Source organism: Aulonocara stuartgranti (assembly GCF_965226115.1).
Source record: "Aulonocara stuartgranti genome assembly, chromosome: 17".
Classification (NCBI taxonomy): Eukaryota; Metazoa; Chordata; class Actinopteri; order Cichliformes; family Cichlidae; genus Aulonocara; species Aulonocara stuartgranti.
Window position 1 is genome coordinate 30908558 of NC_138953.1, and position 18883 is coordinate 30927440.

At 40.0% G+C, this 18883-nt stretch overlaps 1 protein-coding gene across 11 annotated transcripts in view; it reads left to right on the plus strand.

Moving 5' to 3' along the window:
- The window catches only part of LOC309692481 (ELKS/Rab6-interacting/CAST family member 1-like), a 152280-nt gene that overhangs the window by 23796 nt on the left and 109601 nt on the right, over nt 1-18883 (plus strand). For all 11 annotated transcript variants that reach the window (XM_082511042.1, XM_082511032.1, XM_082511036.1 and 8 more), the window contains 3 exons: nt 12652-12899; nt 13002-13173; nt 18227-18301. In XM_082511042.1, the coding sequence (XP_082367168.1) occupies nt 12652-12899; nt 13002-13173; nt 18227-18301 (495 nt within the window). The remainder of the gene's footprint in view (nt 1-12651; nt 12900-13001; nt 13174-18226; nt 18302-18883) is intronic.

Below are 18883 nucleotides of genomic sequence, written 5' to 3' on the forward strand. Positions count from 1 at the left end.
CTATAAAGGCAATTTCTGTGATCTGGAAATATCAATACAGCAAAATCGGATGATTGAAGAGGTTATAATGAAGCCAGGGCTTTAACCAGATTAAATCGAGCGTAGCGTTTGTTCAAGCATGACATCAGGTCAAGCTCAGTTGCAATCCCAGAAGATCATCTCAACTCAGTGCTAGCTGATTTCAGCGGATGGCTCAGCTGCTACCCTTCTACACATGCTATTGGTAAACCTCACATAAATCATGGTTTTGGTCATGTTGTGCCCAAATAATAATGTCACCCACGACTCACGCGCATTTATACTCGTATTCGCCTGCATAGTAGGTTTTGCCACTCGTCCAAAATCTCTGCAGTAGTGCTGGTAACGAAATTGAACCGTGATCTGGGAATCTTTGAGCTTCTGCACTGATATGTCATTGAAAAGCCAGTAAAAGCTGCCGGAGTCATATACCCCTGTCTTCAGCCATGCCACCCACATGAGGTTATAAAAATTTATAGGGACACAATCGGCCAAAATTACACCAAAGCATGATTTGTGCCTCTTCTGAGGACATAGTATAAATGTCTCTTTAGCCTGCCAACAGATGTTGTGCATCTGTGAGCTGCTTTGCAACCCACCTCTAGCCCCACTTTTCCTTCCCTGCTGTCTCACAGTCAGTGGCATATCTGATTGGATCCAAAATGCCACAGGGAGAGTGCTACCATGAACTACAAAGAGAGATTATATTTCTACAGTATTAACTACTCTTCACTGGCACTCTATTAAATCCAGAATTAAATTTATAATCCTTCTCCTCACATACAAAGACTTGAATGATCAGACCCATCGTATCTTAAAGACCTTTTAGTACAGTCTTACTTGCAGTCCCTAGAGTTTCTAAAAGCACATTGTGTGGCAGAGCCTTGAGCTGTCAGGCCCGATCAGGCAACCCTGAACCATCCCATAATTATTCTGTTATTGGCTCACGCTGCGGGGGAGACTTCACATGATGCACTAAATTTTTCTTCTCCACTCCTCACTCCCCCATGTGTTTATTTGCCACTACTGCATGTCATTAACTTTTGTGTTCTCTCATCTATAGTTTGTGTTTTGTCCTCGTCTCTCTGCAATCTCCTTTTTTTTCTCTCTTCCCCCTCACCTCCCAACCGGTCATGGCAGAGGGCTGCCCCTCCTTGAGCCTTTTTCCTTTGTTTGGAGGGCTTTTCCTGTTAAAAGGGAATTCTTCCTTTTCATAATCTCCAGGAGAATGCTCAGAGTAGATTGTTGAACTTTTTTTTCTAACATTGCAAAATAAAGCTCCATAACTGTTGTTTTGATTTGGTGCTTTATGAATAAAACTGACTTGAACTGATCATCTGTTCTGCTCCGTTCTCACTGCCTTACGCTTGCCATTTATAGACATAGAAGGGGACATGTGTTGCAGATGGAAATATCAATCTCTTTTTCACTATAGTGGTTGATATTGAAAGCTGTTCATTTGGAAATAAGCACAGCTAGTGTAAATGCAGTAGAATTTCATAATAAAAGCAGTATGTTAAATTGGGTTTCATAGCTGATCTCATAGTTTTCCTTTGGTTTATATTCCAAATAGTTTTGTGCAGTTTAAGGGACTGCATTTAACCATATGTCTGATTTTTTGGGGCGATCGTGGCTCAAGAGTTGGGTGTTCGTCTTGTAATCGGAAGGTTGCCAGTTCGAGCTCCGACACTCTCGGTCGTTGTGTCCTTGGGCAAGATACTTCACCTGTTGCCCACTGGTGGTGGTCAGAGGGCCCGGTGGCGCCAGTGTCCGGCAGCCTCGTCTCTGTCAGTGCGCCCCAGGGTGGCTGTGGCTACACTGTAGCTTGCCATCACCAGTGTGTGGATGATTGTGTATAGTGTAAAGCGCTTTGGGGTCCTTAGGACCAAGTAAAGCGCTATACAAATACAGACCATTTACTATTTTTTGTGTCTTTAATTTAACAAGTACAATATACATTTTGCAGTTTCAAGAACATTATTACAGATGGTCAAAAACTAAGACGTTGCTTCTGGAAGATTTTCTTTAAACACAGTGGGGAGATTGATGCTTGACTGAGACTGAGAGGATCTGTGATACAGGGTCCTTGTGGAGAAGACAGCAGGCAGGGCCAGTAAAGTTTTAAAAAGTCACTTCTCCACATGCAGTGATGATGATATCTTTGTTCTCTATCCTCTCTCCTTCTGTTGTTTGCAGTCTGTGCCTTTTTCCATCCTCTGCATGTGGACTCATGACTCATTATTACTGTTTTTTTTTCTATGTGTGTGTGTGTCTGTGTATGCATGCTGTCATTTTGCATGTGCAGGTTTATGTACTTGTGTCAGACGGTCGCACCTTCTACCTTTTGAAGTCAAATAAATAAAACACTATTGCTGCAGTTATCCCAGCATTTGTGTGTCCTCCAATTATTGTGGTGGGAGAATTTTGTGTGTGTGTGTTTTCACACACAAATGCTCATCAGTAACAGATGGTCCCCAAACCTGTGTGTTTATTTAGTGAGGATGGAGAGATAGGTGAGAGAGAGGGATGAAAGGAAGAGGGAATAAAGTAAATACAGAGAGTGATAGCAGGGCACCAAAAAACAGATGGACAGAGAAGAGGACGACAAAGGTGACAAAGTGTGGGCTAGAAAGCACAAGAAGGGTTTATATGCATGTAGAGAGTAAACTGTAACTGAAAAGAGAGCAAGACAAGCGAGAGAGAAAAGGGAGGAGACTTGTACACGCAGGAGTGTTATAAAACTTTAACTTCAACGCAGAGACATGGTGAAACAGCACTCTTTCCCCATGGTTTTCTTTTCAGAAAGACCCAGTGTTCGTTTTACAGTGGAAAGACAGAACGATCTGAAACTGAAAAGAAGCACAGGGTCAGTTTTCGCTGCTTTCACACAAGGCTGTTATTTTGCGAATTTTCCCTCTCACTTACTCTCTCTGCGTTTTTGTGTATGTGTGTCCCTGCGGTAGCCATGGCTTTCCTTATAAGGAGTGAGTTTGGGAGAAGTTGATGGGGGAATGGACAGAATTACAGTACAGTCACTCCCCCCCATGTTTTCTTCTGCTGCTTGTCTTTTTTCCCTTCAGTCTGCCTCTAAAGTCCTATATGATTGAGCTTCGCTTCTCTTCTCTTCTCTTCTCTTCTCTTCTCTTCTCTTCTCTTCTCTTCTCTTCTCTTCTCTTCTCTTCTCTTCTCAGAAGCTACTGATTAGGGTCAACATATAACACATATATATACTCCTGCCTTTTCTGTCTTTTCTGTCACATACACTTATTTCCGTCCTCATTTTTTCCTTTTTCTTTTTTTAATAGATGCATGTAATAATGCTGTTTTTGCATTCTCGTGTGTCTTCCAGCCATTCTTCTTCTTTGCATTTTATTTCATCCTCTTCATTATGTTCCACCACCTTTATCCTCAGAGAAAGAAGAGAGGGAGTGTGTTAATCTGCCTGTTGTCTAATGCCTGAGTGGGCGATTCTTTCAAACTGCTCACGGTCATTACACACACACGCATGCACACAAACACACACACATACACACAGCATGACCGCTGCCTCCAACATTATGTTGTCTCCTGCATATGTGTGTATCTCTGCGTGTGGGCATTATCATGCGTCCATCCTAATGTGTGTGTGTGTGTGTGTGTGTGTGTCGTGTATACATGTTTCTGTCACAGTGTGTCTTTTTGTTAAGGGGGAAGCATGACTCACCCAATGAGTGCAAAATAAGCGAGGGATGAGACGGAGGAGTAATAACGAAGGGATGGTTAATATTGAACGACAGATGAGCGGTGGCCGGAGGGAGGGATGACGTTGGATGGAAAAATTGTGACTATGCGCACAAATGGATTTTCTTTTCTCCTCTAACCATGAATAGGAATTATGTAGACTGCTCATTAGATTACAAGACATCGTTAATTTATTTGTCTATGATTTTTTTTAATCGACTCATTCATGTTCTGTTTTAAGCAATAAATGATATTTCAGTATGCAAACATACAGCAGCAGTGTATCCTACTAAATGTTACTTTCTTTTTCAAAAATTTGGTTCCAGTAATTTTTCTAGTGTTTGGAAATTTGGTCTCTACCTTGCTACAAGTGCCCTCTGTCATTTGTGTCATGGGAGGGGTCACCCTCACCAGTTATGCTAGTGGTCCCATGCAATCTTGAAGACCTCATATTACCATATCCCCCTCATAGAGTATTTGAAAGTAAAATGGGAAGCAGAGTCTTCAGCTTTCAGGACCAGCTCCCAGTTTGGATTCAGGAGACAGAAATCCTCTGCTTTTAAAATTGGGTTAAAACTTCCTTTTTAGACAAATCTTATAATTTGGGCTGGATCAGGTGACCCTGAACCACTCTAGCAGGCCTAGGTTGCTGGGGGCTTTGGACGATGAACTGAGTGTTTCTTCTTCACTTACCTCTTTTCAGTTCTCTATGCCTTTACACACCACTTTGCATTTAATCATTTTTCCTGTCTCTTTCTCCTCAACCCCAACTGGTCGCAGCAGATGGGTGGCACTCACCTAGTCTGGTGCTTTCTTCCTGTTAAAATGAATTTTTCTTTCCCACTGTTACCAAGTGCTTGCTCATAGGGGGGCTTGTCTGATATATGTTATTTTATGGTCTTTACCTTACAATATAAGGCACCTTGAGGCGACTGTTGTGATTTGGTGTTATACAAATAAATTCAAATAGAATAGAATTGAACATTTTGATATTTTTGCAAAAAAAAAATACATAATCTGACATCCTTGGATCTGGTAAAAGAGCAAATGAAAATCACAGGTGATAGTCTATGTTCTGCTTAGAACATACCCTGTGTGTTTAATCTATGCCGTTATATTTTTTAGAGGTTGTGATTTTATGTAAATTTGGCTTTTTGAGTAACAGGTGCTGATGTGCATGTAAATGCAGTCATGACAGCCTCTATAGATAATATTTACAGTAATCATGACATTTAAGGAGTTGACTACTCTCACACTAAACATTTCAAACCACTGTCCTCCAATGTAGGGCTGTGCGATATGACCAAAATCTCATATCCCGATATAAGAATTCTATCGTAGATAACGATATAAATCACAAAAACGTAACATTTTCTGTAAAGTCTGTGAATCTCGGGCAGCTCGTCTTGCGGGAAGTGTTTCCAGCTGCGTCATGTACCTGGAGTCCAGTGTTTTAACCGATGCATGAAACGATACATTTTTAGACACAAGTTGTAACGGCCGCCGTTTTCTTTGTGAGTATTTATTACACGGCGAGCTGCGGGGAAAAGCCTGTTCTAACGTTTGACTCTAAGGTTTATTTTTTAGCACCTGCCGGCTCTTTTTTACTTCTCCGTAAATAATCTACTCTTTCACGTGATTCAGTTTATTTTGAAAAGTCTCAACAGGATCTTGAGCTTTATTGTGAAAGGTTTATGTGGAACATAAACAAGCGGACACGCGATGCTGTTACCGTCATTGTTGCTAACGACAACGCATAAAAACAGGCGCTTGTCCGTCCATAGTGTGGTTATATTAAATATAAGAGAAAGCGAAAACTTTAAGAAATGAATATAGCCACTACAGTGACCATCAAAACGATGAAAAAATATTGTCGTAAACAGTTTACTTTGCGACACCACGAAACAAACGATAGCATAAAATGAAACGATAGACGTTTTTATATCGTCATCCGAGATATATCGTTATATCGAACAGCCCTACTCCAATGTGTTCACATAAGTGGATTCTATCTGATTCATACATTTCATATGCAGCTTCAGCTCCTCTGAGGTAGAGATTTATCATCTTGATTTGTCATCTCATGTTTTTTGTCCCCGTTTAGATTTTCTTCTTTTCTTCGCTCTTAGGTGAGGTGTTTTTGCAAAGAAGAAAGAAAGAAAACTGATGCAAAGTGAAAGTAAAAAATTTCCTTATTTTCAGTAGCCATGCCGTGTTGCTTTGAGTAAAGTTTCTTTTACTTCGTGATTCTGACCATACGCTCAAACCGAGTCGGTGTACATGTATGCATGTTTGGTGCATACGCCCCCATTCCCATGAGAAATCAGGAAATATTTGACAGGGTCAAAGGTGATAGCCACAGATGACTCAGCAGAAACTGAGAAGAAAAACAGAACTTTCTCTCTCTCCTCCTTCTGTTTCTAACACAGACAGTTAACACTGTTTTCTCCCTTTTCCCTTTCTCCTTATCTCCCACTCTGCTTGCTTTATTTTCTTCTTGCTTCCTATAATATTTTCCTCCTTTCTCCCTCCTTTTTTCCTGTTCTGGCATTTCTCAGCACTACATTCCAGCTGTGTGTGCGTTAGGGGGAAGGCAGTAACACAAACTCTGCGCGCATGTGTGTGAGTGTGTGCACGCTCTGTTTCTGAATTGTTTGTGTGTAAACTTTGTGCTTCTGTATGTTCATGCTGCATATGGTTGACTTTGATGGAGAGGCACATGGATTCGCATTTGCGTGAGGATGACTGTTTCCATGACTCTGACATGCTTCTGGGTGCTTGATGTGAGGGTGTGTATGTGTGTGTACGTGTGTGTGAATGTGATGCATGGGTTCATTTTATTAATGCGTGAATAGCACATGAAACACAGTACATACTATTCAGTATTATAATAATGAGCATAGTTATTTGTGTTTCTCTCTTTTATTCCTTTTGGCATGCCAGCTTTCCCCTGTATTCTTAATGTTGCCCCCAAGTAGTTATCCTGTCATAAGATACACTCAAATGGATTTATTAGGAACACTGTGGCCCTTTTTCCTTCTGAACTGCCATAATTCTGAATGACATAGATTTTTCTCTGTATTGATACAGTAGCATCACACAGTTGCTGCAGATTTGTTGGTTGCATATCTATAATGCAAGTCAGCTGTTCCACCACATCCCAGAGGCACTCTCTGGGTCTGAGACCTGGTGACAGTGGGGGCCATTTGAGTACAGTGAACTCAATGATATGAGTTTGGAGGCGTGGGACATTATCCTGCTGGAAGCAATCATCAGAAGATGGGTACACTGTGGTGATAAAGGAGTGGACATGGTTAACAACAATATTGCAGCCTGACTTGCTGATGCAAGGCAGGATGGTGGTGTAGATGTTTACTCTAAATTCTGACCTTACCATCTGAATCTCGCAAGAGTAATCAAGACTCATCACACCAGGCAGTGTTCCTCCAGTCTCCAGCGTGTGCAAAAAGCCACCGTTTCCTGTTCTTAGCTGATAGAAATGGCACTCAGTGTGGTCTTCTGCAGCTGTAGCCATGCTTCAAGGTTGTGTTGCATACCTTGGCTGCATTTAGTAGTTATTTAAGTTACTGTTAACTTCCTATTAGCTGGAAGCAGTCTGGCCATTCTCCTCTTACCTCTGACGTCAACAAGGTATTTTTACCCAGAGGACCACCGCTCACCGCTCTTTTTCTGATCTCCGTAAACCCTAAAGATGGCTGTATGGAAATTTGTGTTAACATGCAGCTGAACAGGTGTACCTAATGAAGTGACCAGTGAGTGTATATATCAGTTAATTTGTAGGTTACCATCAGTGTTGGGAAGGTTACTTTTAAAATGTATTCCATTACAGAATACAGAATACATGCCCCAAAATGTATTCTGTAAAGTATTCCGTTACGTTACTCAATGACAGTAACGTATTCTGAATACTTTGGATTACTTAATATATTATCATGCTTTTTACAACAACGTGAATGTACTATTGCTGTGTGATTTATTACTATTACTGAAGGTCCGCGACTCCGAACTGTAGTAAAGGGACCTCTGACTAATACGGCGGGGTCCCTGTCGGCTTGTAGCCGAAAACTAGCTCTACTTTGTTGTGTGGGTCAACTTTTCTTGCGAGAGACAGAGAGAGGCGTTGAAAGGCTGCTCCAACGGAACTTATTGTTTCGGAGGAAAACACGAACACGGTGTACAGTCGAGTCTTAATAGCTTACTTACAACTGGGCTCGTCAGGCACTCTTCTTGGCTGAAGTGGTTATTATTATATTTACATGCTTCCAGCTCCCGTTTTTCCTTGATGACAACACGTACCTTTCCACTCCCCTTTTTCTCCCTCCTCGCGTCCATTCTCCCTGCAACACGGACTACACTGCCCATGATGCTACATTCTTTAGAGCTATGCTTGTAGCATTCTGCCTGTTAGCTTAGCACAACAACAACAACGAAAAGGCGCTCTCTCACCCAGGAAACACACAGTCGCAGAGAGAGAGAGAGAGCGTCGCCCTGTAACCATGGCAACCGTAACGCTGCCGCCTGGAACAACAGATCGTAGCTGTCAAACAAAACCCAAACAGTCCTGACCCGCGACAAAATGAAACAGGAAAGTACCGCAGTGTAATCCATTTATTTCAACAAAGTAACTGTATTCTGAATACCACCTTTTTAAACGGTAACTGTAACGGAATACAGTTACTCATATTTTGTATTTTAAATACGTAACGGCGGTACATGTATTCCGTTACTCCCCAACACTGGTTACCATTATTTGCCAAAGCAATTTATATGGCAGAATTAAATCACTAAGGTGTTTAAGATATGATAATTAAAAATTGTTATGTGTCTTTTGAGCAACTAATCAATCAGTTAACTTAGTGTGAACCCTTTATTTAAAGCAGTTGAAGCTACGGTGCATTTTTATTGGATATGGGTGGGTCATTGTTTGCATGTCAGAGGTAGGAATTAGAGTTGGGTTGGAGGAAGGAGGATTAAACCAGAGAAAGAATATTTGAGTGAGGAAAGGGATGCTTTCTGTCACTCTCTGTCTGGCTCTAAATCTTCAGGGGAGTCCTAGAAATGTCAGCCTCAGCCGTCAGATTTGTGTGCATGTGAGGAGCTTTTGTATGAGTCAGCAAACCGACCCACACATGGCGATACGATAAAGAGAGAAAATGATCAAGACAATAAAGATGTTCACCATCTTTAATTTGGTTCAATACAAATGCATAAATTTGAAACAAACCAGAAGAGATGCTGCGCTGGCTCTCGTGTGACATAAAGCAGAGTACAGACAGTTGCTACAGTATTATCTCATTACCTTTTATCCAATTTTTTGTGTCTGTTTATACGAGCATACACTATGTTTGTGATCACTATCAGCTCCTATTTCCTTTTCCTTTCTTCTTTCTCATCTTTTATATCTAAGGATTGTTTCTTTTTGTCTCCTCACTAATCATTTTTTCCTTTTTGCTTGAATCGTTTCCCTTTTCTTCGTCAGTGTTCAGCAATCATAGCTGCAGGGGAGCGATAGCATCTCATCTTTTCTTCTTTTTTAATAACCTCTCCTGTTTACTTCTGCTCTCACTCATGTGCATCTCTCTCAGCGCTTTGGTACCTGTATTATTTTTATCTCTGGAAATACTCCATGACTAGTGTTGCGATGACCTGGCCGCTGTTCAGGTTGTTTGTGACGCATTTTAAAACAGCCTGGGGACATCAGTGTGACATCACACACACACACACACACACACACACACACACACACACACACACACACACACACACACACACACACACACACACACACACACTTTTATAATGTGCTGCTTTTGTGTGACTAAGAGGTAGCCATGTCACATCATCTCCTGTCATGATGGCTGTGATACTTACCTGACGGGAAACTTTTAGAACACATTACAGAGATGACACACATATGCTACCTCAGTTGGTCTGTCAGCTACTCACATGTTGGATAAGCTCGATCTTGACCTATTTTGTGCATGATTTTGAATAAAATCTAATGATTTACTTTGGGATTTCTTCATTTGACTCTCTGCAGTTTATTAATTACAGATACATTTTTGAAGATGTTAAAGGTCCACCCACACTTTTAGCATGAAGAACTTATTATTTCATTGATGCATTTCAGCCCATGGCCTCCATCAGAGACACTAATAAAGTCGATCCTTACACTACAAGTGCTGCTGACGCTTTAAGCTCGTCAGACTTTATGCTCTTCTCTTTGAAGAAGGTGAAGTGTTGCTAGAAGCCTCTTCTCTGTTTCTAAGATACACTTTTTCAAACCTTCTATGCTCCTCCGAAAACTGTAAACACACAATTTTCAGAGTACATCTGCAAAACATTGGACTCTTTTGGTAAAACTTAACAATCAAATTATAACTTGGTTGATTTATCCTCAAAGGATCACACACAGCCTGTAAAAGCAATAAACTACTGAGCATTCATTACACAAAATACCAGAAAAAATGTAAAAACAGCACCACAGAAAAAACGCTCACACACACACATATCCATCCATCCATCCACCTATCCCTCTTGTTCTCCTTATCAGTTGGGTTGCTGTGACAGCAGGCTTAGCAGGTTATTCTACCTGCCCTTCTACCCAGCCACACTTTCCAGTTTCTCCTAGGGGATCCTGAATTATTTCCAGAGATAATCAGTATAATCTGCAGGTTGTGTCTTCTCCCAGCTAAGTGCACCTGGAAGACTACCAAAGGAAGGTGACCAGTAAACGTCCTTGTCAAGAGACCTGAATCACCTCAAATGCTCCTTTTGACATGTAGGAGCAGTGGGCATTCAGACATCTCTCTGGATGTCCGAGCTCCACCTCATCGCATCTCTAAGGCTGAGCACAGCCATCCTACAGAGGAAGCTCTGCTGATATTCACAACCTGATTTTTTGCAGTCATTTTTAGATTTAATAACCACAAGACAGGCTTGGGACACATATGAACTGGTAAATTGAAAGCTTTCCCTCTCAGCTCAGTGCTCCCTTAGACGCGACAATCTTGCAATCTAATCTTGCAATTCTACAAAAATAACATACACATGCACGCAGGATACACAAAATATTCAAGACTGTGGTAAATCTGCTGAGACTGGGTCTTATTATTTGTCCTGCTTTACTCATACTCATGGAAAAATATAAAATGAAATAGTCCATATTCAGGTTTCACATGCATTTTAGGGCTCATAAGACCCATCCATGTCTATTATTGTGAATGAATGAATGTGTTTGTTTTGACATTTTTCTCACACAGCATAATTTTGCATAAAGAATTCAATGAATGCTGTAAACATTACAGAATGTTGCATGAGAAAGATGTGAAAGTAGCTTCTGCTATGAGTAAGAAGAAGCTACTTTCAGCTGCTCCTTTATTCACGAGGGGTTTTCACAGCCAGTAGCTCTGCATCTTTTATTTGGCAGATTTTTAAACCAGATGCCCTTCCTGACACAACCCCAAAGGGATTCATGTCTCCTCTCAGGGCTGTAAACCACTACACTATGGAGCCACACCACAATCACAATATGTCATCCATCGCCATTCCAAGAACAGGAACACAGCCTGTCACCGCGGCTCAAATGTTAGCTCCTCTGCTTCTCAGATTATTTCCAGCCATTCTTGTTATAGATTCTTATCTCACCTTGCTGACTGTGCACAGGCACATAATTGGTAAGTGACATCACAAGTAAGAAGGAATAGTGTGAGGTAGTTGTGTTTAAGAAATGAAATCACTGTGCAAAATCTTTTTAACTGAGTTTAGAGTTTTGCAGTAAGTGTGAAAATGATGTGATTATTTAATATATTTATTAAGTTATTTAACTGCACAAGGAATGGTGCATTTCAGTTCCAGTTCAGAGAATTATATTTTTGGGTTGTTTTATTAACAGTTTAGAAAACTTGTAATATGCCTTTAAAAATGAGCAATCCCATTAGGGATTCATTAATTCAGCTTTTCTTTACCTTTTAATTCCTAATCCCTCACTGATTACATTGAGTTAAACAAAACACGAAGCAACATTTTACTATAGGACTACTGCTTGTGCATTTCTGATTGGTGTATTCCTGCTGACGATCTTGACGCAAACAACTAAAAACTTTAGCAAACAGCAAAGGTCCACAGTCTGGTTAAAACTGCCTGCTCTGTTGCATTTTTTTATCCTTATCAGACTTGCAATGACAACAGGATGAGCACAGCAGGCCAAAGGTCTTTGCTTTGCACTGGTGAGCCCCAAGAGCTCCTGGGTCACCCTGGAGATACTGTATAATCCCTTCCAGCATGTTTAAGGCATGAGGTCAGACTTCTTAAAAAGGAGGTGGAAAAACAACACTGAGCTGCTGATAAAAAAATCAGTGTTACAGCAGCAGATGTCCCAGTAACCTCAAATTACCACACACACCATTTGGCACACAGTGAACCAAGAGCCATTGGGAGATCTGGAGGAAAAGGACCTGCGTTGTTGTGGATTGTTTTACACTGTGTGGTGTTAAAGAAATCCCTGTTCCAAAGGTTACTGTATAGATGTGCTTATTGGTATTCTGGTGTACAGTGAGATTATAGAGACAGAGTGAGTTGGTGAAGTAAGCTGACCAAGACGTGTGACACTTACATACAAAGATGCACAAAAGGAAGGGACGGTATAGAAAATTTAGCAACTTGTAGCAATGACTTATAAAATTACCATTAGTGAAGCTAAGAAAGCAGGTACCAAGTTAAACTTATCTCAACTTTGGACTGAGCAAGCGAAGTGACTAGCAATAGGTGTAAAGGATTATAGGTGACATTAGACAGTTGCTATGATGGACATTGCACGGTCTGGAATATCCATTATAGTAATCGCTCACTCTTTCATTCGTAAGCTGAACATCCCTGTTTCCCTCCCACCAGCATCTTCAATGCACCATCCAGGCTTTGCAAGATGAGCTCAGAATCCAGCGCGATCTCAACCAGCTCTTCCAATCCGATTACTCCGGCCTCGGAAGCCAGCCCATTTCCCCTCAAGAAATGACAGAGGAGAACTTTTTGCGCCTCCATGCCGAGTATGAGAGGCAAGCCAAAGAGCTCTTCCTCCTGAGGAAGACTGTTGAAGAAATGGAGTTGAGGATAGACACACAGAAACACACACTAACTGCCAGGTAAAGATTAAAAAAAGACAGTTTAAATGTAATTTGTTAAGGTATGATTTCAGTGACCTTGTCTAAAGCATGCTATTAACTTCCTTGTTTTCTTGTTTACAGGGACGAGTCAATCAAGAAGTTACTGGAAATGTTGCAGAGTAAAGGCCTGTCATCTCGGGCAACCGAGGAGGATCATGAGCGAACGAGGCGACTCGCCGATGCTGAGATGACCATCCACCAATTGGAGGGTCTGCTTGAGCAAAAAGACAAGGAGATGCTACAACTCAGAGAGGTGCGTGTGTGTGTTTGTGTATGTGTATGTGTGTCACTGGCAAAGAAGAAACAATATGCAATCAAGTATTACCATGTGTGCAGGGGAGAGTCTTTGTGCATATCCAGATGTGAATGTGTTCACATCAGAGTGTATCATATCCAGGCAAAGCCCTTGGCTTCTTCCAGTCTTAAGTGTACACTTTATCCCAGTTTCTCCACTCACGTTTCTTTTTTCTCTCCTTCTGCTGGTTTAATGTTACATTCACTTTCTTAATACAAAAGCCCCCCCTAGTGGCAAAATGCTGTCAGTGTACTACATCCATCCTTCCAGCACATACTGCCAATTTCAGTGTGGCAAATAGTCAAAATATACTCTTGTGCATCTTTTAAGCTGCATTTTCAGGAATAATTCACAAATATTTTGACTGACCTATATGTCTTCTTGAAGATTAAGAGATCTGTGATCCACAAAATTCTGCTTTTTCTGACATTACAGATTTGCACTTGTTCATATCTGACAATAGTAATAATAATAGTTATATCAACTTGATTTATGTAGCACCTTTAAAGACAGAGATTGCACATGCTTCAACGGGTGAACAAAGGCAGAATGCTCATAAGGTAAATTAAAACAAAAAAACAGGAGAAACTTGCAAAAATGCAAACCACCAATTGTCAGTATAAATGATAACAATAAATAACAATAAAATTCTGTTTAGGTGATTCTAAATTGCACATAGGTGTGTGACTGTGAATGGCTGTCTGTCTCTCTGTTAGTCCTGCAACACAGAGGACTCAGATTGGTGACCCATCCAGGGTGTAACCTCCCTCTTGCCCTATGGTAGTTGGGATAGGCCATTCTCCCATGACTCTGATAAGGATTAGCTGAAGACAATGGTTGGATGGATAGAACAATAAAAGAAAATATAAACAGTAAAACAATAAAAAAACAACATATGAAAGGCAACATATAAGCAAACAGGTGGTAAAAACATGGAAACATACAAATAATCAAAATATAGAAGTCAGCTAAAACATGAACAAAAAAATGCACAACAAAAACATATCAGTATACTAATGCATTAGCCAGGGTGACGAATGCACAAATGCAGCATAATGTTAGAGGGGTGATATAAAGTCATACTTCAGTAAATGAATCACAGCAAATGATAAGACCATAAGAAAGAACAACTGGGAGTCTCTGCATATTTTCTGGCTGATTTTTCATCTCACTGCATCAGTACACTGGACAGAGTTTTTGTTTCGAAGATGTTAAATACAAAGCTGGAACCAACCGAGAGAATGAGAAAAACATTTTGCAGTATCTGAAGTAAAGATTCATTATAGAGTTTAGTGAATGTTACAGTGCTAAATAATGCAAATTTCTATTGAGCAAGTCTTGCTAACTTCCTGATTCTGTGCTGACACTTCCTTTCGGGATATTGTTCATTTTGCTAATTAACAAACTAGACTGTAATGTCCTGCAGCACAATTTTCATACCCTTCAACAATGTCCCTCATGGGGATGCTGCTGTGCAGTTATTAAATAATCCTCTGCTTAAAGTACATGCAGCCTTTTAATCTAACCTCCTGGATTCTTGATTGTAAAATGCCACTTAATCACATAAAGTAATTAATCAGCAAAATCACCAAATATAGAACCTAAAAATATTCCTCCCTTCCTTCCTTTTGTTCAGACTTTTGAAAACATGAACTAATTTTAAAGTGCTCTTTTTAGGACACAGAAAGATCTTCCCTTCATGGTTACTGAATGTCAAAGGGTTTAGGAATTTTTCTCAAAATTTGTTTATGCCATTTGCATATATCCATATTAAATGTGACGTAGTGTGCACTAGATTTTTGTTTATTGGCTCAACAGGTGTAGTGTTGGACTAGAACTGCTGGAGTCCAAGTCTGAGACACAAAAGTTGACCATTTTGTGCAAAATTTTCAGTGACTTTTTTCAGCAAACTAATGGCCATGGCTGTTTTACCAGGCTGGTTTTTTGAGTAAAAGGAAAAGGGAAAGAGATATCCATGTCTGGTACTTGGGGGGATATAACTGTGCAAAAGATAATGTGTTGTCATTATATATGCCATTTATTTATCTGTTTTTTGTTTTTAAATTAGTTTTAGCTATTGATAAAAATTACTGCTGTAGCCAGCACACTTTAAAAAGTGTAGCTTTAATGTAACCCTGGCAATTATTTCATGGTTCAGGCTTTAAGATGAGAAAAGATGGCATATAATTCAATAATTAGCTGATTGTTTGGTGTGATAAATTTAAGTTTCAGTTCAGTTTCAGTTTTATTTGTCATATGCAGAGATGGGCAGTAACTGTAATGTGATTACTTTTTTCAGGTAACGAGTAAAGTAAGGGATTACTGTTGCAAAAACGGTAATTAGATTACCGTTACTTTCCCGTAGGAACACTGCGTTACTAAAACCGTGATTTTTTTTGCAAGAATGTCTCATGACAGTGACGTAAGCGAGTGCGACGTTGGTGACAACAGCTGTGTGCAGATCAACAGTGCATCATATATCGAGTGCGGGAGAGAGTATGAGCGTGCAGCGTTTAAAGCGTGGAAGTACTGACCTTACTTTGAGTTTGATTCCATAAAAAGTGACAAAAACATTAGTGTCCGTTGTGCGTGGGAAGAAAACTTCTTTTTAAAGCGAAACCCCCCTAAACACACCGAGTGCGCTATGACGTAATGGGAAACTCACAGAGAAACTCGCGGATTCTTCCACTGACCGCTGCGGCACACCTGCACCAGGGTAAACCTCCGCCTATGCCACTCCTGGTTTACAGGTGAAAATAGAGCAACAGAACCGCTAGTCTTTGATTTTATTTATTTTCTTCTGTGTTTTACTTGCATCTATTTGAAAGAGTGAGTGTAAACACACACAAAAAATATATTTTATGTGCTGGAATGTGCAGAAAATAGGTTTAAATGTTAAACAAATTTCTTCCAGTCAGAGAATGTTGCATATAATAAAATTTTTGCTTGATGCATAAAGTTAAAACTAATAAAACAAGCTTTAAAAAGAGACTTTTCCATTTGATTACATTTTGTATGATGGATTATGCAGAAAAGTAGAATTGGGCTGAAAGATCTATCGCTTTATCACCTCTTCAGGTTGTAAATCGTGTTTTTAAAATGTAACTAGGTAACTAAGTAACTAAGTAATTAATTACTTTTGAAAATAAGTAATTAGTAAAGTAACGGGATTACTTTTTGGGGGGAGTAATCGGTAATTAGTTACTGATTACTTTTTTCAAGTAACTTGACCAACACTGGTCATATGCAAGTTACCATAGGGTCAACATTGCAATGAAATGTGTTTGACGAGCAGCAGTCACTCAGCAGCATGGTACAGTAGAAGAAAATATAATAAAATATAATAAAATAAAATAAAATAATAAAGAAATAGAAAAATAGTAAAGAGCAAAATATTAGAGAGACGTGGTAAAAGAGAAAAGATGACTAAATATATATGTATCTATAAATATAAATATATGTACACTAGTGATTAAATAAGAAAATCTTGAAAAGAAATATGACGGGAGGGCAGATGGGATATTGCACAGGAATGAGCAGCAGAAAATTTAATTGCAATGCCGTAATATGACAGGCAGTATTTAGGCAGCATTGGCTATTAAGAAACGAGTCCTCGTGTGCCAATGTACTTTTATATAATTAAAGCAACAAAAAATACCTTCGAAATGGAAAAAATAATTATATAACACGAGTGATGTCAGGTGACTTGTGCATGCAAAGACCTCGGACACAGGTTTGACAGTCAGTTAAGCTACAACTCCTCTAAATGACCCAGAAAAGAGGTGTTAGGTTAAGATGAGGGTGCTGTAATCTCTAAAGTAAATAACGATGGAGGCAATTTTTCAGCAGTGGTTAAATTTTACAGTTATGTTTTCTGACATTTCATAATTAAAGCTGTAATTATGTTCTTGTTTTTGCAATTGCTGTATCAGTACTTTTTCAGTGAATACCACAGTGTGTGTGTGTGAGTGTGTGTGTGTGTGGGCATCTGTACCATCCTTGTCATCGCCTCTAGCAATGGCCTCCTACTATCCCTTTCACTCACATGTTTTTATGCTTTCTGGCTTATGCATTAGCTCTCTTTGTGTGTGTCCTTCAAAGAAAAGCAGTGATGCATACACAGCTGTGTCCTCCCCTTTGCTTTGTGCCCTTCCAACTGCACTCCCCCTACTTTCGTCTCACTTCATTTGACTAGAAGACTAGTGATGAAGTAACAGCTGCTAGACATTTTACTGCATTTTTCTTAGTAAATTGGAGTAGTGAGATAGCATGTTTTTGAGAATTTTGATGATTTTAGAGAAAAAACACTCTGGACTTTGGGTTAATTTGGACTTTTAAACCATTTTATATTTTTCTTAATCCATGGATACTGAAGCTTGGGAACTAATTCATTGAATTAACACAATTCCAGGCTGTCAGATTTGATCATTAAAATCTAAACACAGGCTAAACACAGTTAGCGTCGTTAGTGCTGTTTCAAGTAGTTCAAATGATGTGGGATGGCCGGATTGATCCAAGGAGGCTAAAAGCCAGTGCTTCTCCTAGAGGGAAACCTCTAGCTGAATCTCTCTCCTTTCCTGTTTCTCCCTCGATCCCTATTCCCCCTCCTTTCCATGTGTCACCCCCTTTCCAGCCCTCTCCTGCTTTCTCCCCATCACGGCATCACCTTTTGCATTCGTCTCCCTCCTTCCCTGTCCCTTCCCCTCCTTCTCACCGGCACTACAACCATCCGGTTGCCACCCCCTCCTCTTGTCCTCCCCACTTTCCCTCTTTCTTTGTTGCCTCTTCTGTCCACCCTTCCGCTCATCCGTCCCTCCAGCACTCGCCATCCTTTCCTGCACCTGCTCCTCGTCCTACACCAACGGTTCAGCCTTCACTCCATCCCTTCCCATCAGTTGCTCTCGTCTCGCCTCCTGGCCCTCGACCTTCTCCTCTCTTGCCCCATCCCTCGCTCCATCCCGCTGTGTCTCCCTCTCTGTCATCTGCTGATCGTGCTGTTTGTGCCTCTCAGGAGCTGCACAGGAGATACGAAGCAGCTCCAGAATCAACAAAGACCAAGGCCCTGCAGACAGTCATCGAAATGAAGGTAAACAAATGCTAATGTAATTTAGAAATGTGTTTGTATATATCTATATACAGGGATTTAAATTTATGTCTACATTTATAGAGGATTATTTTGACCCCAACAATACAAATTGTTAAAAAAAATGATCTGAAATGCTGCTAATTCTGTAGTGGTGTATTTAATGTGCATATTATGTGGATATTATAGCTATTAATGACATAGGATTGCTAGAGCATGAATGAATTACACAGTCCAAATACTTGGGACTATCACTGGTCTTCATCAATGTCTAAATGCACTGAGTTGCTGCTGTATTATTTGCTGATTATTAATAGTGTTAATGAAAAGTTTAATGAGTGTACATGTGGTTGCTGGGTAAATATGATGGAAAATAAGGTAAAGAATAGACACAAATACACCATGAAGTGCAGTTTCACTAAACAAGACTTTAAATATCCCATATTAATATATTTGTTGCATTGGATAACATTTTAGACTCAAAAGAAGAAAACAAATAATTTTTCAGACTCTCAGTCGGAGGTTTATCCAACACACAGCATGAACTGGACATTAGTGTTTCTGACCTCTAAATGCGTTCTACTA